The 26,007-nt window shown below is 46.3% G+C and overlaps 1 protein-coding gene across 1 annotated transcript; it reads left to right on the top strand.

The window, feature by feature from the left end:
• The first annotated feature begins 13,370 nt into the window (after positions 1-13,370).
• Positions 13,371-24,308, top strand: C7H1orf210 (chromosome 7 C1orf210 homolog). The gene is made up of 3 exons (XM_044301842.1): positions 13,371-13,494; positions 20,967-21,101; positions 23,584-24,308. The coding sequence occupies exons 2-3, from the start codon at positions 21,053-21,055 to the stop codon at positions 23,901-23,903; spliced, it is 369 nt and encodes a 122-aa protein (XP_044157777.1). The 5' UTR covers positions 13,371-13,494; positions 20,967-21,052; the 3' UTR covers positions 23,904-24,308.
• Positions 24,309-26,007: the final 1,699 nt, after the last annotated feature.

Below are 26,007 nucleotides of genomic sequence, written 5' to 3'. Positions count from 1 at the left end.
TCACTGTGTACATACATTACTTATCCTGTTCTGATCCTGAGTTACATCCTGTATTATACTCCAGAGCTGCACTCACTGTTCTGCTGGTGCAGTCACTGTGTACATACATTACTTATCCTGTACTGATCCTGAGTTACATCCTGTATTATACTCCAGAGCTGCACTCACTATTCTGCTGGTGCAGTCACTCTGTGCATACATTACATTACTTATCCTACACTGATCCTCAGTTACATCCTGTATTATACTCCAGAGCTGCACTCACTATTCTGCTGGTGCAGTCACTGTGTACATACATTACTTATCCTGTACTGATCCTGAGTTTTACATCAAGACACGGAGGCTCCTATTGCTATCTCTTCCTTTACTGTCCACCAATAGCAGCAAAGAAAATTTACATAAATCCTGTATTATACTCCAGAGCTGCACTCACTATTCTGAACCCATTAGAGCAGAAATCTCCCATGATTCCTTTCTTGTTCGGTGTCTGTACAGAGCTGAGGGTGAGGATGTGAGTGGATCCTCCCATTATTTTCTATATTATATATGGCCCTCCATGTTCTGCACATGTATGAACAGTAAATATAATCAGCGCAGGACAGGCTGCGGCTCATCGGTTCTGCTATATGCAGACTCTACAGAGCTTTGAGTCCTGGATGTCTTATCATACAAGAGGATGGTTCTCGTGTCCTCACTGGGGGGGGGGACACAGAACAGGGAAATAAAGAACAATGGAGCGAAGTGGAGGGGGGGTGTAGCCATGGAAGATCTGTTCCACCCGTCACACACAATGGACTGTTTACTATAAGGAGACTCCACAAGGTTTGCTTTCTGCTCAGTGGATTCTGGATTTCCCAGCATATAATAATCCACAGGCCTAAAAGACCCCGGTTCTGGATCTCCGCAGCTGCCCATGAACATCGATTTTGGCTATGAAGGGGTTAACCCCAATGTTCAAACTGATTTTTTATGTTGCATTTTTCAGATTTTCTTTTACAGTTTCTAAAATTATTCTTTATTCCACAATTTACCATTTATTTTCCCTCCTATGGGCCATTGACGGGGCGGCCAAAGCACAAGAACGCATCGGTTCACAGCCCATTTTCACCTGTCGTTGGAATTTAAAGGGGTATTCCAATCTTATAAAGTATGGTATTGATTGTGAGGATCTGACGCCTGGGACCTCTGCTGATCCCTCCAAGTATCCCATTCTCTAGAATGAAGATCCTGTAGTATCAGGGGTCACTTGGATAGATTTGCGCTGCAGTTTCTCTGTACAGCAGGGGGCGCCGATGTGTAGGGAAGCAGTGAAGCCTGCACAGCTCTCTGCCACTGCTGAGGCCCGGTCAGGGATCGGTGGGGGTTCAGAGGTTGGATCTCCACCAATCAATATGAGGATACTCTTTTACTGCATTTGGGAGGGGACTGGGGTGTATATTCCCCACTCTGCTGAGGACCCTCTAGATGAACCCCTCCCTCCCTACACCCCCCCCCCAGTCATATCCATCCCTTCGTAGACTGAACCCCAGACACTCAGATAGGTTTAATGGGGTTTTCAGGGAACATGACAATTCTTAATCAAGGCAGGAATGACCAAAAAAATAAGCCTCACCCACCTGCCTAATACTCCCCTGTTCCATGGTGGCCCCGGTGGTTTTTGCTTCTGGTGATCTCTGCAGCCAATCACTGGCCTCAGTGGCCACGTGAGGTTTTCAGCACGTCATCACTGCAACATTGGAGTCATTTTACAGCCCTGACTGCTTCATGTGACCACTGAGGCCAGTGAATGGCTGCAGAGATCACATGGAGTAAAGGATCTTAAAGGGGTTATCCATGTCACCCCTCCTGTGTATGGGCTCAGCTCAGTTCAATAAAATGGAAATGAAGGATATGGCTGGCACTGTTCCTGGGAAAAGAATGCTGAGTCAAAAACTAGGAACCAAGTACTAGTCAATATGGTCTCCGTTGCTGCTCCCACAGTGGTTGGCATCCAGTTTTTCAGATGCTTTATATAAGAAGAGGAAGAAAAAATATTTATTGGGAATTTTTATTTTTATTTTTCAGATGTTTACATGCAGGTTTCAGGGTGTGATGTAAATTGCAACGTTGTAATATTTTGTTTCTATTTTTATGACAATTTTTCATTGTTGTTTTCTTGCTTGAACCTTCGGGATGTTTCAGGATCTCACATGGGTCACTTCAAGCTCTGGAGCCCAAATACTAGAACAATAGGGAGGAAGTCTGGGCAATGTCTCCCGACCATGGCGGTCTTAGGTCTGGGGGGGGGGTTCCAGTGGAGAAGGGGGAGGGACACAGGGGCCCAGGACTTGATAGTCTCCTGCATTAGAAGTTGTTTTCTTTCCTGTAATTCTTCTACAGCTGGCACAGAACCAGGTCCGCTCTCTGTCCAATACACGTCTCCTGCTGCTCTGCACCCTGGACGTGAAAAAACACAAGAAAAAACACATTTACTAGATTTTTTTTTAATCCTTAGAAAGTGTACATTGTTTCATGGATTGGACCCTGACATTTCCACTTTTTCTACTCCGCAGCTCCAGCAATTAGGTTTTTTCATGCTGCCAGGTCCAGGGTCCAATGGTAGGGAGTGACATCTCCTTCTAATGTAGGTCGGCGGGTCACTGTTTAGTATGTGGCTCTGACTAGGAACCCCTCTTGATGAAGGTGTAAAAATGGAAGCAGACAGAGCATTGTTCAAAGGAACATAACTTTACTCTGAAAGGAGCAACAAGAGTAATAGTTACAAACAGTGGTACTGAGCTTGGCGGTCACAGTCACAATTGGGCACTCAGCTTGGTGGTAACAGTCACCGTTGGGCATTGCAGGTTGGTTGGTAAAGTCACCGCGGGACACACAGATTGATGGTTATAGTCACCATGGGCACACAGCTTGGTGGTTACAATCACAACTTGGTAATTATAATAACCATTGGGCACACAGCCTGGCGGTGACAAATTATGACACACACTTTGGCAGTTATGGTTACAATGGGGCACATACTTGCTGGTTACATTCACAATTGGGCACACAGCTTGGTAGTTGCAGAGACAATTGAGCACTCAGCTTAACGGTTGCAGCGCTTCCGTGGTGTTTCTGTCAGTGCCTCCGCACCGCAAAAAAATAGAACATGTATTTTTTTACGGTGCAGACGAATCACGGACCTATTCAAGTTGAATGGGTCTCAATCCATCCCGGCCGCCGCACGGATGTTGTGCATTATTATCTGTGATTTTTGATATTGGAGATAAAGTCTATGGGGGTCATTTATCTAACTGGTGTAAAGAACTGGCTTAGTCATAGCAACTAATTGGATTCCACCTTTCATTGTTGACACCTCCTTTGGGAAATGAAAGGTGGAATCTGATTGGTTGCTATGGACAACTAAGCCAGTTCTACTTTACACCATTTTGATAAATGCATATAATGTCTGGGTAACATGAGAGGAGGGTTTATTCCTTCACCTCAGGGGTTAAGTTCTCAGCTTCTCCGTCCACCATCGCCTTTGTCTGGAGATGTTTTCCTGTTATTGTTCGAGGACAGTAATGAAGTCTCCGCATCCTGAGACGCCGTGAGCCTCAAGCAGCTGTGGATTCTCCGGCTTCACGGACCCTGTGTTATTGAGGATGTCACCACTTTGTCTTCAGGTTCCTTGCACAGTAAATGGCGCGCCCTCCGCTTCCTGCACCGCGCCACAGAGTGGTAATTCAGAGGAGACGATGAGGGTGAGGGTCAGGACTGGTCAATAGGAGGGACATTCGTAGGTTCACTTTGGATCACATTAAAATCATTTGTTACAATGTATCAGGGCAGGTAACAGCCTCCAGCCTGAAGACAATACATAGAAGACTCATTGTACCAAACCCTCAACTATTAGAAGTAGCTGATCTCACTCCATACGCGGCGGGTGCTGGTTGTGTTACACGACACATGCCTGCAAAGACAATCTGCCATCATGCAAATGCAGTGCAGTCTGCGGGCAGCGTGTTATAGAGCAGGAGGAGCTGAGCAGATTATATATAGAGAGAACCTGTCACCATGTAATCTGCAGGCAGCGTGTTATAGAGCAGAAGGAGCTGAGCAGATTATATATAAAGAGAGCCTGTCACCATGTAATCTGCAGGCAGCGTGTTATAGAGCAGAAGGAGCTGAGCAGATTATATATAAAGAGAGCCTGTCACCATGTAATCTGCAGGCAGTGTGTTATAGAGCAGGAGGAGCTGAGCAGATTATATATAAAGAGAACCTGTCACCGTGTAATCTGCAGGCAGCGTGTTATAGAGCAGGAGGAGCTGAGCAGATTATATATAAAGAGAACCTGTCACTCTGTAATCTGCAGGCAGCGTGTTATAGAGCAGGAGGAGCTGAGCAGATTATATATAAAGAGAACCTGTCACCATGTAATCTGCAGGCGGCGTGTTATAGAGCAGGAGGAGCTGAGCAGATTATATATAAAGAGAACCTGTCATCATGTAATCTGCAGGCAGTGTGTTATAGAGCAGGAGGAGCTGAGCAGATTATATATGGTTTTATAAGAGAGATTCAGTAAAATTTGTAATTTAGTCATTTACATCTCTGCTCTTTCTTTGCTCAGGAGTCATGTGGGTAGCCCTACTTACTGACAGCTATCTCTGCATCATTAAGCATACATAACTAGCAGTCCATCAGCGAGTAGGTGCTAGTGATTGGCAGAAGCACCAGTCCTCAGACCCCTACCTTATGCCCTGTCCATAGGGGATAAGTTGTTATCATGTGTTTGTAGACCTCATGTTAGTAGCAGGAGATGGAAGAGTAAGCTGTGAAGCTGCTGCTGGAGATAAAGCCAGCAATAGTGCTGTGTGTAGCTAGCTAGATAGTGGAGGTGAGTGGTACTAGTCACAAAGGTACAACATCTGAGGGCATACATAGGGTCACACAGAAGCTCAGCAAAGAGATTGAGGTCAGAGCAGAGGGGTAAAGTGAAGATGAATAGTCTGATGATCCTGATAGTAGCCAAGGCTTGAAGGACCTATTACCAACATCGGCCAGCCTGCTTCTTGTAAGCATCGCTATCTGATAGTCTGTGTGCAGAACTATGTGGAGTGAGTACTGAGAGGGATTGGGACTTTGCAGATTGTGTGGTCTTTCACCTGGAGAGATAACCCTGGTAATAGCTGCAGATACAATCATCATCTTTGTTAGGCTTTGTTCACATCAGCGTTCAGCCTTTCCGTTTAGGAGCAGGAGAATGGAAAGGACGGAAAAGGCACATAACTGAGCCGAACGGAGCCTAAGGACCCCATAGATTATAATGGGGTTCGTTATGTTTCCGCTCAGAAGATGATTTTAAAGCGGAGACAAAAGTCCTGCATGCACTACTTTTGTCTCCGCTCCAAAATCATCTTCTGAGCTGAAACATAACAGACCCCAATATAGTCTATGGGGTCCTTAGGCTCCGTTTGGCTCAGTTATGTGCCTTCTCCGTCCTTTCCGTTCTCCTGCTCTAACGGAAAGGCTGAACAGTGATGTGAACAAAGCCTTAACGCTTAAAGGGGTCCTCTCACTTCAGCAAATGGTATTTATGATGTAGAAAAAGTTAATAAAAGGCACTTCCTAATGTATTCTGATTCTCCATATATTTTTCCATTGCATTATATATTGCTAGTTTCCTGTGGTTTACGACCACCCTGCAATCCAGCAGTGGTGGACATGCTTGCACAATATAGTTAAAGGCTAGCCTCTCTGGTGGCAGGTACCGAGGGACGGCGCTATGTCCTATAGAGTGCAAGCATGTCCACCATTGCTGGCCTGCACGGTGGTCGTAATGTCTGGAAATGAGCAGTGTACAATGTGATGGAAACACAATAACAATACATTACGTGGGGATTCGCTCTGGTAGACGGAGTGTGCGGACGCAGTACAGAGGCAGATTACCAGTTCTTAAATCAAACTTCCGTGTTTATTCACACATAAGGCAAAAACAAAAACGTCACGTTGCGGTCTTGGTGTTAGTTCACACACAATGGAAAGTCCACATAGCACAAATCACCTTGTTGGCAGTTCTATCTCCAGCGGTCCATAGCAGGCTCTTAGGGGGCCTGTTTCCCCTAAACACGGGTCTCAGCCCTGCAGCGCGGCACCAGCCTCAGATCCCAGCGCACACCTTGTTGCTGAGCCCAGTCTTTTAAGGACAGCCAGGTGCTGTCAAAACCCGGACCGGCACTTAAAATCCGGTGTTTGACCCCACCTGGCTGCAAATCAGCCCAGCTGCACACGCTGGGAGGAAAATACGTTTTCCAGACCATTCCCTTCACCGTGTCACAATTAGCAAGTGCCTTATATCAGGTTTGTCTATGTGATAAATGCCATTTGCTGAAGTGAGGACCCCTTTATAGGAACAGTGTTATATTTAAAGTCTGCCCTCATTGAGTAACTGCAACTGCTAAGCATGAGAGATCAGTGAGGACCGCCATGTTTAAGTTACTGTGCCCACCTGATTCCTTCCGCCATCCTGTGGAGCAAAGTAAAGCACTCAGGGGAAGGGCTGAGACTCCATTAGTCTACGTTCAGAAACTGGCAATGGACAAAATACCAATGCATGGCAGAATGCCGAAATCTATACCTGAAACCCAGCAGATGCCATTATAGTCACTGGTATCCTCTGGGCATCGGTGGTGTGGTATATGCCGGAACCAGTAAATACTGGAACAGAAAACCTAAATTTCACATGTGAGCCTAGCCTTACACAGTCTCTGGGACCATTCACAGTCCTATTGCTGTTTTCCACATTTCTCCTCCAGAGTCATTTGGCGGCCGGGAGGTCTCCTGGCAGCAGAAGTGGAGATAAAACTAGAGGAAATGGGAGGTGAAGTAGACAGATATTAGACCCCACCTAGGGGGGGGGGGGGGGGGGGGGGGGGGGGGGAACAGCTCAAAATAGTAAATCCATGAAGCCAAGTGATAAGCACATCCCAATCCTGCCAACTGCAGATCATTGCCAGAGATTCTTCATCCACGGGTGTGAAATAGGAGTTGGCACTCAGCGAGGTGGGGGAGGGAAGCACATTGGAGTGGAGGGTCAACCCCCAATTACAACCCTGGACCATGCACATTGCACAAGAATCAGATACACCTTTCTCTTTCTACACAGATCCCATGCCCTGGGTCAAGGACAGATAATGAACTGGCCAGGGGTAATACCAGATAGTCTCCAATGACAGAACCTCCTTGGCGTGGGCCACCCACTGTACCACAGGACTTGTTTTTACTGGGTGCTTCTGTATGGAAAAGTGCAGTTCTGAATGAAGGCCAAAAGATCACTCTTTTGGTCTCCATGAAGTAAATGAGGGTCCCTGGATCCATTTCACATATGCATAGAGAGCTTCCCTGGCACATAGGGCAACTGGGAGACTGAAAAACCATGTGAAAGCCTGATACATTGTAGAGACACTTTGATACATGTGACCCATAATGATACTATGTAACAAAGCAGACAGGCTACTTGCTCTACAATATCGCCACCTGGTGGCCAGAGTCTGCAGTGTCATGGACACATATAGCAGGTAGAGAGGTGACAGCCCCCCTCTGCCACATAAGAAGACCCCAGTAGTGGAAATGACACATGGTAGGTGAGGCCCTGGTGCTGGTTTTTATATTGTGACCAGGAACATTCTATTAAAAATGAGCAGAAGACGCAGCGAACGGTTTATCATGACGGGAACTTTCCATTTTGCAGATGTCTGCGTTGCTATAATTTGCAACAAATTCATCAAATATCACATGAGGTTTGGTTGGTGCAGCTTTAAAGGGAACCTGTCACCGGGATTTTGTGTATAGAGTTGAGGACATGGGCTGCTAGATGGCCGCTAGCACATCCGCAATACCCAGTCCCCATAGCTCTGTGTGCTTTTATTGTGTAAAAAACACGATTTGATACATATGCAAATTACCCTGAGATGAGTCCTGTCCCTGACTCATCTCACGTACAGGACTCATCTCAGGGTAATTTGCATATGTTTCAAATAGTTTTTTTTACACAATAAAAGCACACAGAGCTATGGGGACTGGGTATTGCAGATGTGCTAGTGGCCATCTAGCAACCCATGTCCTCAGCTCTACAGGGAGTGCAGAATTATTAGGCAAGTTGTATTTTTGAGGATTAATTTTATTATTGAACAACAACCATGTTCTCAATGAACCCAAAAAACTCATTAATATCAAAGCTGAATATTTTTGGAAGTAGTTTTTAGTTTGTTTTTAGTTTTAGCTATTTTAGGGGGATATCTGTGTGTGCAGGTGACTATTACTGTACATAATTATTAGGCAACTTAACAAAAAACAAATATATACCCATTTCAATTATTTATTTTTACCAGTGAAACCAATATAACATCTCAACATTCACAAATATACATTTCTGACATTCAAAAACAAAACAAAAACAAATCAGTGACCAATATAGCCACCTTTCTTTGCAAGGACACTCAAAAGCCTGCCATCCATGGATTCTGTCAGTGTTTTGATCTGTTCACCATCAACATTGCGTGCAGCAGCAACCACAGCCTCCCAGACACTGTTCAGAGAGGTGGACTGTTTTCCCTCCTTGTAAATCTCACATTTGATGATGGACCACAGGTTCTCAATGGGGTTCAGATCAGGTGAACAAGGAGGCCATGTCATTAGATTTTCTTCTTTTATACCCTTTCTTGCCAGCCACGCTGTGGAGTACTTGGACGCGTGTGATGGAGCATTGTCCTGCATGAAAATCATGTTTTTCTTACCTTGCAGACTTCTTCCTGTACCACTGCTTGAAGAAGGTGTCTTCCAGAAACTGGCAGTAGGACTGGGAGTTGAGCTTGACTCCATCCTCAACCCAAAAAGGCCCCACAAGCTCATCTTTGATGATACCAGCCCAAATCAGTACTCCACCTCCACCTTGCTGGCGTCTGAGTCGGACTGGAGCTCTCTGCCCTTTACCAATCCAGCCATCTGGCCCATCAAGACTCACTCTCATTTCATCAGTCCATAAAACCTTAGAAAAATCAGTCTTGAGATATTTCTTGGCCCAGTCTTGACGTTTCAGCTTGTGTGTCTTGTTCAGTGGTGGTCGTCTTTCAGCCTTTCTTACCTTGGCCATGTCTCTGAGTATTGCACACCTTGTGCTTTTGGGCACTCCAGTGATGTTGCAGCTCTGAAAGATGGCCAAACTGGTGGCAAGTGGCATCTTGGCAGCTGCACGCTTGACTTTTCTCAGTTCATGGGCAGTTATTTTGCGCCTTGGTTTTTCCACACGCTTCTTGCGACCCTGTTGACTATTTTGAATGAAACGCTTGATTGTTATTTTAAGAGTGCTGCATCCCTCTGCAAGATATCTCACTATTTTTGACTTTTCTGAGCCTGTCAAGTCCTTCTTTTGACCCATTTTGCCAAAGGAAAGGAAGTTGCCTAATAATTATGCACACCTGATATAGGGTGTTGATGTCATTAGACCACACCCCTTCTCATTACAGAGATGCACATCACCTAATATGCTTAATTGGTAGTAGGCTTTCGAGCCTATACAGCTTGGAGTAAGACAACATGCATAAAGAGGATGATGTGGTCAAAATACTAATTTGCCTAATAATTCTGCACGTAGTGTATACCCAAAATCCAGGTGACAGGTTCCCTTTAAGACTAAAGCCTCATTCACACGTCAGTGTTCGGTCAGTGATTTCCATCAGTGATTTGGAGCCAAAACCAGGACTGGAGCCTCCACAGACATAAGGTATAAGGGAGAGATCTGCTCCTGTTCTGTGTTTAGAGCCGCACCTGGTTTGGGCTCAAAATCACTGATGGAAATCACTGACCAAACACTGACGTGTGATTGAGGCATAATGAGGGAATTTTTTGAAGTCACTTTTTATTTTGCCGGGCACCTTGTATTAACGGACGTCCCCTTGGGCACCTTAGGTAGGCGATTGAGCGGTTATAAAAACCTGTTTTTCGGGCTAATAGAGCCACAAGCAGGTTTAATAAGGCCAGTTTAGGATTCATGTTATTAGTACGGACATGGCCATATGTAAAGCTTATAGGGCTAAAATCTCACGGCAGCATCCCTGTAAAACCCGAGGCAATGAGTATTTTACTTGCGTTTTTATTCCCGAGATGCTTTTTAATGCGGTTTTGGTGAGGATTTTCATTCCTGCTCATTTTCAGTGAAATCCTGAACATCTCTTTCCCTCTGTGGTAGAATTCTGGAGGTAAATTACAACCACACCACCGATCAGGACACCCCTGGAATACATGGTGGAGATGGTTCATGCACGCCCCCATATGGCTTATCTGTGCAGTGTAATACAGTGCCTGTAGCCTGCTACCTACCTCTAGCCAGGCACTAGGGCCCAGGTGCAAATACTACACTTACACCTCCTATGGACAGCCCCTCTCTAGACTGCATTGCTGACTATGGCCTCTTTCACACTACCGTTTTTTAGTTTTTTTTTTCGTTTGGCGGGCCGTTTTTTGCGTTCCGTATACGGAACCATTCATTTCAATGGTTCCGCAAAAAAAACTGAATGTACTCCATATGCATTGTGTTTCAGTTTTTCCGTTCCGTTGAAAGATAGAACATGCCCTATTATTGCCCGCAAATCATTCAAGTCAATGGGTCCACAAAAAACGGAACACATACGGAAATGCATCCGTATGTCTTCTGTATCCGTTCCGTTTTTTGCGGAACCATCTATTGAAAATGTTATGCCCAGCGCGATTTTTTCTATGTAATTACTGTATACTGTATATGCCATACGGAAAAACAGAACGGAAACGGAAACACAACGGAAATAATAAAAGAAAAAAAGAGGCCTATGAGGGTGACATGTAGTCTTGCCAGATGCACATGACTACCCCCATCATCTTCATCACATGTAACTACTTCATTAAATCCTCCCGCACAATGGGGGACATTTACTAAGAAAGTTGCGCCAGAATTATGGTGTAAAATGCTCCAAAAAGAATGTAGTTTTGATTTGTGCTAAATATATCAACAGTTTTCTCCAGAATTAGCTATAAATATCAAAGTGGGCGGGGCTATCAAATTGGTGCATATTACGCCTCATTTATCATCCTCTTATAGGAAGAAACGGCTTATGTGGTGGTGTTTTGTCAAAAAGTCGCATTTATGAAAAGAAAAAACTACCTGTCGTGGGCACAAGCGATCGGTAAGTGTTTGACGCATTTATTTATGTCTCATATAAATGAGTAAATTGACATCCAGCAAAAAACAAAACAATAACAAAAACGTCCCGAGTCTGAGACAACAGTCGCCATTTACCACTGGAAATGTTACAAATATGCTTCAAAAGTTGCAAGTGTGGTCTGGCGGGGGGGAAGGGGGGGTTGCTGAAATGGCGCAATTAATCAAGTTTATATGTAAATAAGCGTGCGCTTTTTGATAAATGAGGTGAAACAAATCATCACTTTAGATTTTTATGTTAGTATTTTGTTGGTGCAAACATCTCTCCATGTCAGAGCGAGTCGGGATTTCTTAGTCTTTTGGGAGCTGAGAACTTCCTACAGCAGGAAACACTACTGAGTGCAGTGATCAGGGCTTGCGGCGATGAGTGCCTGAAATGCGTGGGACTCACCTTCCGGAAGAGAACATGAAAGGTGAAATAGCGCAGAGGGAGAGGCTGTGAGAACAGAATAGGACTCATTAGTCAGCACCAGAGTGAAGAATCTGCCGGGGGGGGGGGGGGGTGTCAAGGCTAGGGCTGCACGATGACAAAAAGTTGCACGCCACATAGGGCACAACTACACTGCAACGATATTGATGTCACACCAATGTCGTGCAACAATTTTTGTAATGATAGTCCATGGTGTCGCACTGCAACATGCTGCGACTGCGACGCGACAGTCACAGAAAAATCCATCTTGGATGCAGCATGCCGCAGTGCGACACCATGGACTATCATTATAAAAATTGCCGCGCGACACATGTCGTCGTGTAGCCCTAGCCTAACAATGACCCAACATTCTTATCAGCCTCATAGCTGAGGGTTTGTTACAATTGTATCCAATCTAGACAATTCTCTAAGGCCCCTTTCACACGGGCGTTGCAAGAAAAGTTGCGTGTGCGTTGCGGGAACATGCACGATTTTTACGCGCGAGTGCAAAACATTGCAATGCGTTTTGCACGCGCGTGAGAAAAATCGGCATGTTTGGTACCCAAACCCGAACTTCTTCACAGAAGTTCAGGCTTGGGATCGGTGTTCTGTAGATTGTATTATTTTCCCTTATAACATGGTTATAAGGGAAAATAATAGCATTCTGAATACAGACTGCATAGTACAATAGCGCTGGAGGGGTTAAAAAAAATAAAAAATTATTTACCTCACATTAATCCACTTGTTCGTGCAGCCCTGCTTCTCTTCTGTCTTCTTCTTTGCTGTGTGCAGGAAAAGGACCTGTGGTGACGTCACTCGGGTCATCACATGGCCCGTCACATGATCTTTTACCATGGTGATGGATCATGTGATGACCGGAGTGACGTCACCACAGGTCTTTTTCCTGCACACAGCAAAGAAGAAGACAGAAGAGATGCCGGTGTAACGTTACATTACCCTACTCCATGAGATTTCCCTACCTTCTAACTTCTGGTCGCACCGCTAATGACGGGAGGAGGCGTTCCTGAGTTTTAACGATCTGCGCATGCGCAAACGGACAGTTTATGGAAAATCTCAGCGGAGTTCATCTGCACACCGGGACACTGCACATGCGCCGGAGAGCCTCAGTAGGGAAATATCACCGCTTGTGTGCACAGCCCAATAGAAATGAATGGGTCCGGATTCAGTGCGGGTGCAATGCTTTCAACTCACGCATCGCATCTGCGCAGAATACTCGCCCGTATGAAAGGGGCCTAAAAACCGCCATGACCCATACACTGTAAAGAAATTTACATAGCATTGTCTAGAACCGATACAATTGTAGCAAGCCCTCAGCTGTAGGTCTGCGCAGATGTAAGAAGCAATGTTCTCAGTCACTGACAGCAAGCAGAGATCTTGGACATGGTGAGGTAAAGAAACAGAAAGTCTATTAGAAAACTAGAACTTTTTATATTACAGCCATGAAGCTTTGTTGACACAAGACTGGGTGACAGCTTTAATGGCATGCTTTACTGCAGCCTCCTGGCTCTATCTGGTGTTTGAGCATTGGGCATTGGCATAGAGCTATAAACACTGTGCCAACCCTCAGTGATGGGTGCCCTGGACAGACACAGTATGGCATAGCTCCTGGTTGTAAGGGGTAGATCTTACAGGTAGGCGCACAACCCCCATCATGCCAGTCCCCCCCCCCCCATCTTGTAGTGTATTTCTTCATACATGGGGGAGGTTATACTTTAACCAGCGCAGCCACCTTTGGACCTCTCCCTGCTGCCAGTCCCCACCCCTCACCTTCAGGAAGAGGACAGGTAGGAGACGCTGCGGGGACATGCTGCACACCTGAGAGCTGTACATAGAGGTGAGGGTGCAGGAAGGGGGGCGCAGGTGAAGGGGGGGCTCATGTTACCTGTCCGCTGCTGTCCTGTGAATGGGACCAGAGCAGCCAAAACCCTGGGGGTTCTGTGTTTGTAATGTTCTGTATACAGGTCACGTGTTATATATCTGCCCTTATGGAAAAGAGCAGCTACTGTATGTGTCTTATGTACTGTGCGCCCCATGTGTCCCTGTCCGTCACGTATACAGTCTCTATAGGGGGCTGAATATTATAGCAGAGAGAAGCCGTACACAAAGATACACATAGTATGCAACAGTACATAGTAACACACAATAATACACAATAGTATAGAGGAGCACACGGTAATACATGACATAAAGCCGCATACTGCTCTGTAATACACAGCAGTATACAACAGTACATAGTAACACACAATAATACACGATAGTATAGAGGAGCACACGGTAATACATGACATAAAGCTGCATACTGCTCTGTAATACACAGCAGTATACAACAGTACATAGTAACACACAATAATACACGATAGTATAGAGGAGCACACGGTAATACATGACATAAAGCCGCATACTGCTCTGTAATACACAGCAGTATACAACAGTACATAGTAACACACAATAATACACGATAGTATAGAGGAGCACACGGTAATACATGACATAAAGCCGCATACTGCTCCGTAATACACAGCAGTATACAACAATACAGAGTAACAATATAACACAATAAGAATACACGATAATAAACAATAACAAATAATAATGTACTAAAATAAACAAGACTACAACTAGATTTTGACTCCTTCATTCTTGACTTGCAGCAGTTTCTGGAAAAGCTGGGTGACGACTGTTATGGCGATAATGTTGGTTGTCATCCGGATTTTCCAGAAACAGATACAATGGTGGAACAGAAGGTGATGATCAGTCGGCTTTGTAAAGACTCTGGGAGAGAACGCGGAGGGTAACAAACTGTTAATTCTCTTTTTGGTGACCTTGGAAGTGAATAGCAGCCTTCAGTCATCAGAACATGTTGGGAGTTGTAGTTTTGCAACATTTAAGAGAGCGGCAGATTGGTGACCACTGTCTTTACAGTAATGGGGGAAGGATTGTGAAAACCTCCCATTTATTTCCATGATACAGGGAGTTGCCGTCTTAGCAATGGCGAATGTAATGCAAAATGGATGAACTGCCTGCAATGCATTTCATTTAAGGATGGGGGGGGGGGGGGGGGTATGAAGTGTGGGTGGAGTTGCCCTTGAAGAGGGCAATTTACACTGTATAAAAATGATCCACATTTCGTGTTGAACCTTGGCTCCATCGTCCTCATGCCAGGGTCTGTGCCCAGCCCTGGTTGTAGGAGGAACTCCTTGAGATCAATAGCAACAGAAAGGGTTAATTTAAAGCAGGCATGCTCCACCTGCGGCCCTCCAGCTGTTGCAAAACTACAACTCCCATCATTCCCAGACAGCCTACAGCTATCAGGCTACAGAAGGGAATGGTGGGAGTTTTACAACAACTGGAGAGCCACAGGTTGGGCATCCCTGATCTAAAGGTTGGTTCTTGCCCAGTAGTCACCGGCGATAATGACGACGACAGATCATGATGCCATTATATATAATACATTTGGCGCAGTTCACGACTCCTCTCTGACGAGCTCCTTTTTTTTTTAGAACCATTTTAAATGTGTTGTGCAAATTGTGTCCAAAATGCATCATAAATGTGGAGCTGCACTTTGTGCTTCAACTCCTAATCATTTTTAAGATCCCTGCTTGCTGTCAGCAAATAAAAGCAACATTGTTTGTGGCCAGAGACTAAAGAACTGAAAATGTAACAATTACTCACAGCTGAAGGTTTGCTGCAGTATCCTCTGTGAACTCCAGACTGATTCGTGTTACCTGCACTGATACATTGTAACAAACTATCAGGACAGGAGAGAGATTTGTGCTGCTCGTGTGTAGGAATGCCTAGTCTGGCACCCGGGGCGGGTCCTTTCTCTGCCCCCCCCCCCCCCCAATAGTTTTAAAAAAAAATGTACCCCCTCACAGTAGTATCGCCCTCATTGTACAACCTTCACAGTAGTTTTGTACAGATGTGTGCCCCCTCACAGTAGTTATGCCCACATTGTGCCCTTTCACAGTAGTTATGCCCTCTCTGTGCCCCTTTCACAGTTTTAATGCCCATTTTGCCCCTTCACAGTAATAATGCCCATTGTGTCCCTTTAATAGTAGTAATGCCCTCTGTGCCCCCTCCATAGTAGTAATGCCCTCTGTGCCCCCAGCTGTTTGAAGAGAGGGCAGCGCTCACATGAGAGCCGCTCTCTCTGTTCTGTTCACCCGCTCGCCGTAGCATTTGCAGTGATGAGCCGGTAAACAGAGCAGAGAAGGCGGCGCTCGTACGAAGAAAAAGCGTATGTACCTCCTCCATCTAGTGACTTCTCTTCTCTGATGTAGACATTCTCTTTCCTCTTCTTCTCCTATCAGACCAGGCCCCCATGGTGACTTTCAGCTGCGCCTCGTCTCTTCAGACATCTTACTTTCCTACTTTTCCATCATCCTCACACCTTCTCAACACTCCATCCTGCCCCCAATACTGTGCCCACTGTGCCCCCAATACTATCCTGCAGAAACTGTCCCCCTGAAAATACTGGTACCACACAGATAGTGCGTCAGTACAAAAACACCCCTTTATATTGTGCGCTAGTACAAAAAAAATCCCCCTTCCTTTTAGATTAGACCCCCATATAAAACCCTAAATGAGATCCCCCCCATCTCAGATCAGACCCCCATTAGACCTTGATGTAAGACCCCGACCCAATATCAGACCTCAGATAAGACCCCCATATAAGACCCCTATTAGACCTCCAGACCCCTATATCAGACCTCCAGACCCACATATCAGACCTCAGACCAGACCCTCATATCAGACCTCAGACCAGACCCCCATATCAGACCTCCAGACCCCCTTTAGACCTCCAGACCCCCATATCTGACCCCAATAAGACCTGCAGACCCCCAATTAGACCTTCAGACCGCCCAGTCAGACCTCCAGACCCCCAATCAGACCTCCAGACCCCAAGTAAGACCTCTATACCCCCAATCAGGCCCCCATTAGACCACCCAGTCAGACCTTCAGACCCCCAATCAGACTCCCCAGTGTACTGGACAGCGCTCACAGCGCTTCTCTCCCCCTCCTCCTGCAGACTAGTGAGCGCTTCCATCTGTATTGATGTAAGCGCTCATTGCTTCTGTTCTGGCACCCCCCTGAGAGCCGGCACCCGGGGCGGACCACCCCCCACCCCCCGGACATGCCACTGGGCTGGATACAATTGTAACAAACTTTCTCCTATAAGGGTAAGTTCACATGGAGTTTTTTTAAGGAGTATTTGAGGCAGATTTTCCTGCAGGTTTTTCAACTAAAGCCAGAAGTGGATTCAAACGGAACCGGAAATAAAAAGGAAGGATTTCTACTTCTTCTTGCTGGAGTCACCTTTGGCTTTACCTGGGAAACCTGCAGGAAAATCTGCCTCAAAACGTCCTCCAAAAACCTCACCTTCCCTAAGACGTATCATGTCTTCAAGTTTTCAGCCTCTGGGAGTAAACAAGAACGTTTCCATTCATTGACACCAAGCAGACTTCTTGAATATGGTGAAGTGAAACAAAAAAGCCTATTAAAAAGTTGCAGAACTTTTCTTATTTACAAAAGTACCCATCCTCCAAAAGATACAAAGAGCATAGATGCAAAATCCCCAAATTTCCCTTAAATGGTCCCAATATCATGGGCCAAGGCACTATATGAGTCTTCTCCATCACTGAAACCTTACATCAGTTAAAGGGTTTTGTCACTTCAGTAAATGGCATTTATTATGTAGAGAAAGTTAATACAAGGCACTTACTAATGTATTGTGATTCTCCATGTTGCCTCCTTTGCTGGCTGGATTCATTTTTCCATCACATTATACACTGCTCGTTTCCATGGTTACGACCAGCCTGCAATCAGGGCCGTCTTTAATAATTATTGGACCCTGGGCAAAAATTTACTTGGGCCCCCTGGATCCCGCCTTCCCACACCTTACCAGGCAATCACCCCCTCCACTACAACACAGACAAAAATTCCACACCCCTGGTAGAGTCCAGTGAATGACTGTAAATGCTTCCAGTTCTGAAGACTCCAGCGGCTCAGGATCAGTGCTCTGGGCAGCTGGGCTCAGGCTGGAAGTGGGCACCGCTCTGCAGTACAGGAAGGAGACCGGGGCTCGGCTCACCCTAGTGTTACAGTGCACCCTTAGCACCCCACAGTATGCAGTATAGCACCCTATAGTATACAGCAACCCACAGTATGCAGTATAGCACCCTATAGTATACAGCACCACACAGTATGCAGTATAGCACCCCACACTATACAGTACCCCACAGTATATAGTAGAGCAGTATAGCAGCCCACAGTATACAGCACCCCACAGTATAGCACCTCACTGTATACAGCACCCCAAACTATACACGATACAGCCCCCCACACTATACAGTACAGCAGTATAGCACTCCACACGATACAGCACCCACAGTATACAGTATACAGACCCCCCACAGTATACAGTACAGCAGTATAGCACTCCACAATATATAGGCCCCCACACTATACAGGCCCCCCACAGTATACAGGCCCCCACAGTATACAGGCCCCCACACAGTATACAGCCCCCCCACAGTATACAGGCCCCCCACACAGTATACAGCCCCCCACACTATACAGGCCCCCCACACGGTATACAGCTCACCACACAGTATACAGGCCCCCCCACAGTATACAGGCCCCCCACAGTGTACAGTCCCACACAGTATACAGGCCCCCCACAGTATACAGGCCCCCACACAGTATACAGCACCCCACTATACAGTAGTTTACAGTATATTAACATAACAGCCCCTGTCACCTTTTTCTGATGTAATCTTCACACAAATAAGCTTCACAGTTAACTTCTGCAACACTCCTGGTAGGACCTGTGATGACCTCATAGTCATGTGACCAGTAATATTGCTAGGTTACTGGTCACATGGTGATGATGTCATCTAAGGTCCTAGATCACATTCACAGCTCTAACACAGTACGATGCCTGGGACTCAGTGCTGGCAGGCATGGCATGGCAGCACCCCCTGTTTAGCTGACAGCCTGACACCCGGGGCAGTGGCTAGCAGGGCTCAAGAGGCAGCTGCCTTGGGCCCCCCAGGAGCAACTTGGTAAAGACGGCCCTGCCTGCAATCCATCAGTGGTGGCCGCTCTTGCACATTATAGGAAGAAGCACCTGCCTATGTGCGCTCCCATGGTTCCTGCCACCAGAGAGGCCGGTGCTTTTTTCTATAGTGTACAAGCACGACCACCGCTGATGGATTGTAGGGTGGTCGTAACTAGAGATGAGTGAATTTCCGCTTATGAAATTCGTTCACACTTCGTTTGTTGGTTAAAGGTGAATTGCGTTATGGATTCCGTTACCACGGACTATAACGCAATTCTATGACGAAATGCATAACGGAGAGAACTCCCCTGTATAACGAAAATGGAACGGATCCGTTTTGCAGCCCATAGACCTCCAAAGGCATTCCGTTATGCATTTCGTCATAGAATTGCACTATTGTCCGTGGTAACGAAATCCATAACGCAATTCACCTATTACCAACAAACGAAGTGTGAACAAATTTCATAAGCGGAAATTCGCTCATCTATAGACGTAACCATGGAAATGAGTAGTATATAATGTGATGGAAAAATGAATCAAGTCAGCAAAGGAAGCAACATGGAGAATCACAACACATTAGTAAGTGATTTGTATTAACTTCCTCTACATGATAAATGCCATTTGCTGAAGTAAGAAGACCCCTTTAAGAGACCACTGGATACAGCCCATTATAAAGGTAATGGGGGAATGTGGTTGGGCGGTTGGTCATTGGTGGTTGTGTGGATTGTCATTGGTCGTGGGCTGGTCGGTCATTGGTGGTTGTGTGGATTGTCATTGGTCGTGGGCTGGTTGGTCATTGGTGGTTGACCATGGTAGGATGTTGGTGAATGACCATGGTGGTTGTTGGCTCGTATTTTGAGAGGGCAGCTTTGCTGATGGCTATGACATGCCCGATCCACCATGCCAATGGAATACAATGGATAGCTCAAAATACCAGTTGAAAATTATTTTGGGAAAGTCGCTAGTCCTCGTGTAATAAATAATCCTTGTGCAAATCTTAAAGGGGTCTCCCATGTTCAATATGATTTTGCCCCAAATGCTTTGATGGGTTCGGCTCCCACCCCTGGGACCTTCCCCTGCTGGGAGAATACAGTCGGTGTCCTGTGGGTGGCCCTCTCCTTGATGTCTCCTGAGCCCTGCAGCCTGTGGAGAAGAGGAATACCCCTTTAATTTCTCTTCTTCATATTGATGCATTGGTGTCTGACGCCTCTTAAAGGTCCTGTTGCTATGGCAGGCCTACAAAAATAAAGACATCAAAGGGGTGCTCTTATGGGGGTCCTGAGTAGCCATCAGACGTGCTTCATTTTCAGACCCCACAGTTTGTCACTTTGGGGGCGTTTACTGGATGCGATTGCGCTCACTAGTATAACTCTATAGAGATGGAGCTCCAGGTGTTGCAAACTTCAACCCCAGCATGATAGGAGTTGTACTTTTGCAACAGCTGGAGAATCACAGGTCAGGGAGCGCTGCTGTAGCGATGGGTGTTTACATGAAATATCAGCCCTGACATGGGACTGCTCAGTGATTTACGAGGACACGTCGTCCCTGAGCGCTCCCGCATGCGTCTGTCTATTAAAAGCTCAATGACGCTGTTTGTCACACGACACCTCACCTTGTCCGTCTTTACAGTGGGCGCGGTGTAATGCTTCATTTCTCCTGTGGGGGCGCTGCTGAGGAATTGAGGCTTCCACGTTTCCTACAGCTGATCGCTGTGGGTCCCAGCAGGGAGAAAACCCCTGGTCTGCTTATTGTTAAAGGATTGTCCAAAGGGGAGAACCCCTTAAAGTGTAACCAAAAAGGGACCAGTTTTAGTTGGAGTTCCCCTTTAAATCTCTATATACAGTAACAGGTAGTATTAATATTGATGGATGGTCTTCTATGGACGCCCTCGAGCACCAGGGCATTGGGGCAACTGCTACTTACAACCTATTGCTACACCCCTGCCTGAATATAAGAATGGAGGTAGGGTCCCCCCTTATCCATAGGGTACATCATAGATATCTGATAGGTGGGAGAACCCCGCTGCTTCCCCCCCCCCCCCTCTGTTACACATGAGGGGGCTGGATGTGGCAAATAAGAGGAGAGAAAGGAAAGAGCAGGTTGACCACCGCCTATCAGAGATGTACGATGTATGTGATGGTCAGGATACCCCTTTAACTCCATCTTCAATGACTTTGTATATAATGAAACAAAGGTGTAACCAATCGCTGATACATTAGACCCGTGTGACGCTTCTCTCCATCCAGTGCCAGGCGACCTCTGCTCCTGTGCCACCCTGGCAGAAAAGAGGGATCCGGATGTGCAAATTGCGGGCAAGGTCGACAGCGAGGCCATGAAGCTCTACATCCGTGACGTCAGCTCCAACGACAGCCTGCTCCTCAGTAAGTTGTGCCGATCAGGGCCTCCGTGCTGACCTCTACTGCGGCAGATTTAGGGTTTTTTATATTAATTGCTGTACAATGAAAAATGCTGCAGATTTCTAATAGATATTATGTTTCAATTCCTCACTATTCTCATGATCTCTATTTGCTGTCAGTGAATGGAAACACAAAGAAAGAACTTCTCTACTGTTTCCCCTTTCCCCTCCATTCTATCAGCAGTGTTCTGTATCTGGCAGCAGGGGGCAGTGTCACACTTCTAACCTAATAAAATGACCAATGGTCCCCCCCCCCCCCTTTATTGAGGCCCCCCCCCCCCCCCCCTTCCTGGACTATGTACACTAATCATTTATTTGATTTACTTTATAATCTTTAGTCCTTAAAGTCATGAAAATCCTCCAGGTGCTGACTTCCTATTCCACTCATTTTACACAGCAGCCAATTAAAAACAAAGTTGTGATGCAGTGTAAAGCATGGGGGCAAGGATATTGAGTTTTTAAACCACTAAATGGCTTATGATATACTAAGTAATAGATTTAGTGATTCCCAAAGGTAAAAACAAAGGACAGTAGTAGAAATTTAAGGGTTTAGGAAAGCTGAGTATTTGGGGGATGGGCTCTTCCAGGCTGCGGAGGAAGTGAGCGTTTCCTGCTCCACAGGTGCGGCTACAGCCGAGCGCTTTCTAAGCTGGTAATTTAAGCGATGAGATGTTGGGTGTGATACTTGCAGTCAGTATTTTGCCAGCGACTGTTTAATGTTTGCCTCTCGTTTTGTGTTCGCTGCTGAATCCTCGACTCCTTCCAGCTTCCTTGTTTGTGCAAGGTTGTTATGTATAATGCGCCCAGGTCACCTGCGCACGCCCTCCGCCCACTCAGGTATCGCTGGGCACCTATTGTCTTACTCTACACAAGAACCTTAAAAATGAATGTGGAACCACAAGTCTCAGCAAGCTCTTAAAGTGCACCCATCAGCAGGATCAACCCTATTAAACCAGACATACTTAATAGGGTTAGTTCTGGAAGGTAGGGTTTGTAGAGCAGATACTGCGGATTGTAACGATACTTGTTTTGTGAAAGTCGGCTGTGGCGCTCCCAAGAAAAAATACTACGAGGGTCGGGGCCTAGCTCCTCTGCTTCCCAGTGCTGACCATGCCCCCTCGGTGCCATAAGCCTCATTTGCATTTTCACCCTTGATTTTCACAAGACAGGTATAGTTTTAATCTGCTGAATCAACCGTACCTGGGAGTAATCCTTGTTTAATAGGGTTGTTTCTGCTGACAGGTATCTGCTTGATGCTTTGGAAGTCTCCTGCTGTTTGGATGAAAGAATTAGGTGTCATAGAAGCAGCTATGGACTCTACAGAGGGGGGGGGGGCTCCAGCACAGGTTGTCCCTGATCTCCTTCCTCGTGGGCGGTGCTAAAGCAAGCAAAGCTCCACCCATGCACAGACATCTCACCTTAGTAAACAAGGGGAACTAGCTTGAGGGTCGCTATGATAATCTTTCCTCCGAGGGTAAAAATTATTAGAGGGGGGCTGTCTGGAATCGGGACCTCCTGTCCTAAAGGATCCCAATGTGGACCCTCCCTATGGGCACCTTCTCCTCTGTTTACACCCCTGCTCAATTTGGAGGCCAGCAGCACAAATAATGTACACAGGACTTGTATTAGTAGAATTATCCAGCTTTGCTTCGTGGAATTTTAGATGAGAACTTGTTACACAGATGCATTTACCATTCAGGATCCTGGAAGAGCTGGATGACAACCCCTGGTTGAGCTATAATATTGGCTATATCGGTTGTCAGAGTCTGAATGTGTCACGGACATACCGAGACATACAGACGTCCCAGCGACAGTGAGTGGTAGGATATCTGTGACTGGCAATACGTGGTATGATCTGACAGGTTTTCCTTGTGGATCACTAGGCGTCTGTGCTGTTTCAGGTAATGACCACACTCCTCGCCACCAGGTGTTGTTTATGTGGTCATTTAACCTTCCTTATTTGTAGTTGCTTCTCCCACAATGCTGTGCGGTTTATAGCTTCTGTGCCTGTGGATTGTTTGTGGTTGGATCTCGGCGGAGTTCCTGGTGCTTCCATAGCCTCTTTGAAGTTAAGTCTTTCCTTTCCCTTTTGTACTGTGTTTGAGTTCTGTGTGTTGCATTTTTCTATTGTTTGTATTCGGCCTGAAGGAGACTCCTGTTCGTCCTTCCATTTGGTGGAACAGGTAGTCTCGTCCCTGCCATTAGTACCAGGTTCCTATAGGGCTAGATAGGACTCTAGGTATTCCTGCGTATGAACTAACCTACCTTTGGGGTCTGCTCATACTGGTAGTCAGTCAGGATTTTGGTTAGGGTTTTCACTAGGAGGTGTCCATTTTCCTTCCCTAGTTCTGATTCCCTGATTCCCTGTTCCCCCCTTCCCTCTTATGCTCGGTCTGGTGTTTCAACGCTGAATGTCAACACTGAAGCTTTTGCTTTTTTCTCCACAGCTACTCTCTCACCAACCACACCAGTCTCTGAGGGTAGAAGTTGGCCGTACTTGGTGGGATTCGTGCTGGTAGCCATCACCATCTCCCTTCTCATCGCTGTTGTGGCCAAGTGCAACCTCTTCCGCCGCTATTTACGCAGTTATCGACATCACCCACTGCCCGAGAACGAATGGATCACGGAGTCTCAAAATGAGCTGCCAGGCGTCCCTCACACACAGGATGATGAGGACGGGTATATAGAGGACAATTATATCCAACCTGAGGACCATCAAGAAGAGTTGGACGAGGAGGATGATCACATCCCACCCGAGGAACTTTAAGATATGGACCTTCAAGCTTCTTGCACTTTCTTATTTGGGTTCTGTACATGACTTTGAAGGAGACCATGGTCTACAAATCTAATAACCTGACCTACTTGGTGGTCTGGCCATCTCCTGGTGGTCTGGTAGGCCCACGAGGAGCAAGTGCCACCAGTCCCAGGATGGCTGCAGCAGGATTTTTTTACTGTTGTACCCCATGGTTGTTGGACATATAGACAGAATCCAGATGATGTATCTGAAGATTATGTCACTTATGAAGCATTGAGATGATTGCTTGGCTTCTTATCATCATCAATGGTCAACACTCCAAATACTCCAATCACACCGACACTCCATTCACAACCAAATCTCTGGTTTTCTCAGGGTCTTTTCAGCTCAGGGGTTAATAAAAAATAAATAAATGTCTACCTCCTTAGTTAGGCTCCTTTCACACTAGCGTTCGTCGGTCCGCTGGTGAGCTCCGTTTGAAGGAGCTCACGAGCGGACCCGAACGCCTCCGTCCAGCCCTGATGCAGTCTGAATGGAGCGGATCCGCTCAGACTGCATCAGTCTGGCGGCGTTCAGCCTCCGCTCCGCTCGCCTCCGCACGGACAGGCGGACAGCTGAACGCTGCTTGCAGCGTTCGGGTGTCCGCCTGGCCGTGCGGAGGCGTGCGGATCCGTTCAGACTTACAATGTAAGTCAATGGGAACGGATCCGCTTGAAGATGTCACCATATGGCTCAATCTTCAAGCGGATCCGTCCCCCATTGACTTTACATTGAAAGTCTGAACGGATCCGCTCAGGCTGCTTTCACACTTAGAATTTTTTCTAAGTTATTAATGCAGACGGATCCGTACTGAACGGAGCCTCCGTCTGCATTAATATGATCGGATCCGTTCAGAACGGATCCGATCGAACGCTAGTGTGAAAGTAGCCTTATTTGTACGTTATAATTATACAGCCACCACTAGAGGGAACTCACTACATACAGATAATACAGCCACCACTAGAGGGAGCTCACTACATACAGATAATACAGCCACCACTAGAGGGAGCTCACTACATACAGATTATACAGCCACCACTAGAGGGAGCTCACTACATACAGATTATACAGCCACCACTAGAGGGAGCTCACTACATACAGATTATACAACAGCCACAAGGGGGGTCTCACTACATACAGATTATACAGCCACCACTAGAGGGAGCTCACTACATACAGATTATACAACAGCCACAAGGGGGGTCTCACTACATACAGATTATACAGCCACCACTAGAGGGAGATTACTACATACAGATTTTACAGCCACCACTAGAGGGAGCTCACTACATACAGATTATATAGCCACCACTAGGGGGTGCTCACTACATACAGAATATACAGCCGCCACTAGAGGGAGCTCACTACATACAGATTATACAGCCACCACTAGGGGGTGCTCACTACATACTGATATATGCAGCAGCAGCCTAAGGCTGGGTTCACACTTGAGCGTTGCGCAAACGCGCGTTTTACGCGCGTTTTTGACGCGCATTTTTATGCGCGTTTTTGTAATAGTAAACGCGCGTTTGACGCGCGTTTGTGTGATTCACTACAGTGTCCTATGGCCACAAACGCCCCAAAAGTCGCTCATGTACTTTTTGGAGCGTCGGGCGTTTTACAGCGCGATCGTACGCGCTGTAAAACGCCCAAGTGTGAACCATTCCCATAGGGAATCATTGGTTTCTCCTTGTTGAGCGTTTTACAGCGCGTAGGAACGCGCTGTAAAACGCTCAGGTGTGAACCCAGCCTTAGACCTCAATATCATAATCTGCCTTTAAAGTGCTCCCCGTGGTAGTGGCTGCAGGTAGTCAGAGTTTTAGTTTGAGGAGATTTGGAGCTCTATAGCAGTATAATGGAGATGCGACCCTAAGGCCTCTTTCACACGGCCGTTTTTTGCGTTCCGTATACGGTTTATTTCAATGGTTCCGCAAAAAAAATGGAATGTACTCCGTATGCATTCCGTATCCGTATTTTCGTTTTTCCGTTCCGTTGAAAGATAGAACATTTCCTATTCTTGCCCGCAAATCACGTTCCGTGGCTCCATTCAAGTCAATGGGTCTGCAAAAAAAAATAA

This window comes from Bufo gargarizans, chromosome 7 (assembly GCF_014858855.1).
Source record: "Bufo gargarizans isolate SCDJY-AF-19 chromosome 7, ASM1485885v1, whole genome shotgun sequence".
In the NCBI taxonomy this organism is placed as follows: Eukaryota; Metazoa; Chordata; class Amphibia; order Anura; family Bufonidae; genus Bufo; species Bufo gargarizans.
Note: the sequence above shows the minus strand (reverse complement) of the source record. Positions and strands in the feature narration are given on the sequence as shown.

Coding starts and splice junctions, on each gene's coding strand:
- C7H1orf210 (XM_044301842.1), top strand. CDS start 21,053: ATGAAGCTCTACATCCGTGACGTCAGCTCCAACGACAGCCTGCTCCTC. Junction 21,102..23,583: donor CAACGACAGCCTGCTCCTCA/GTAAGTTGTGCC, acceptor TTTTCTCCACAG/CTACTCTCTCACCAACCACA.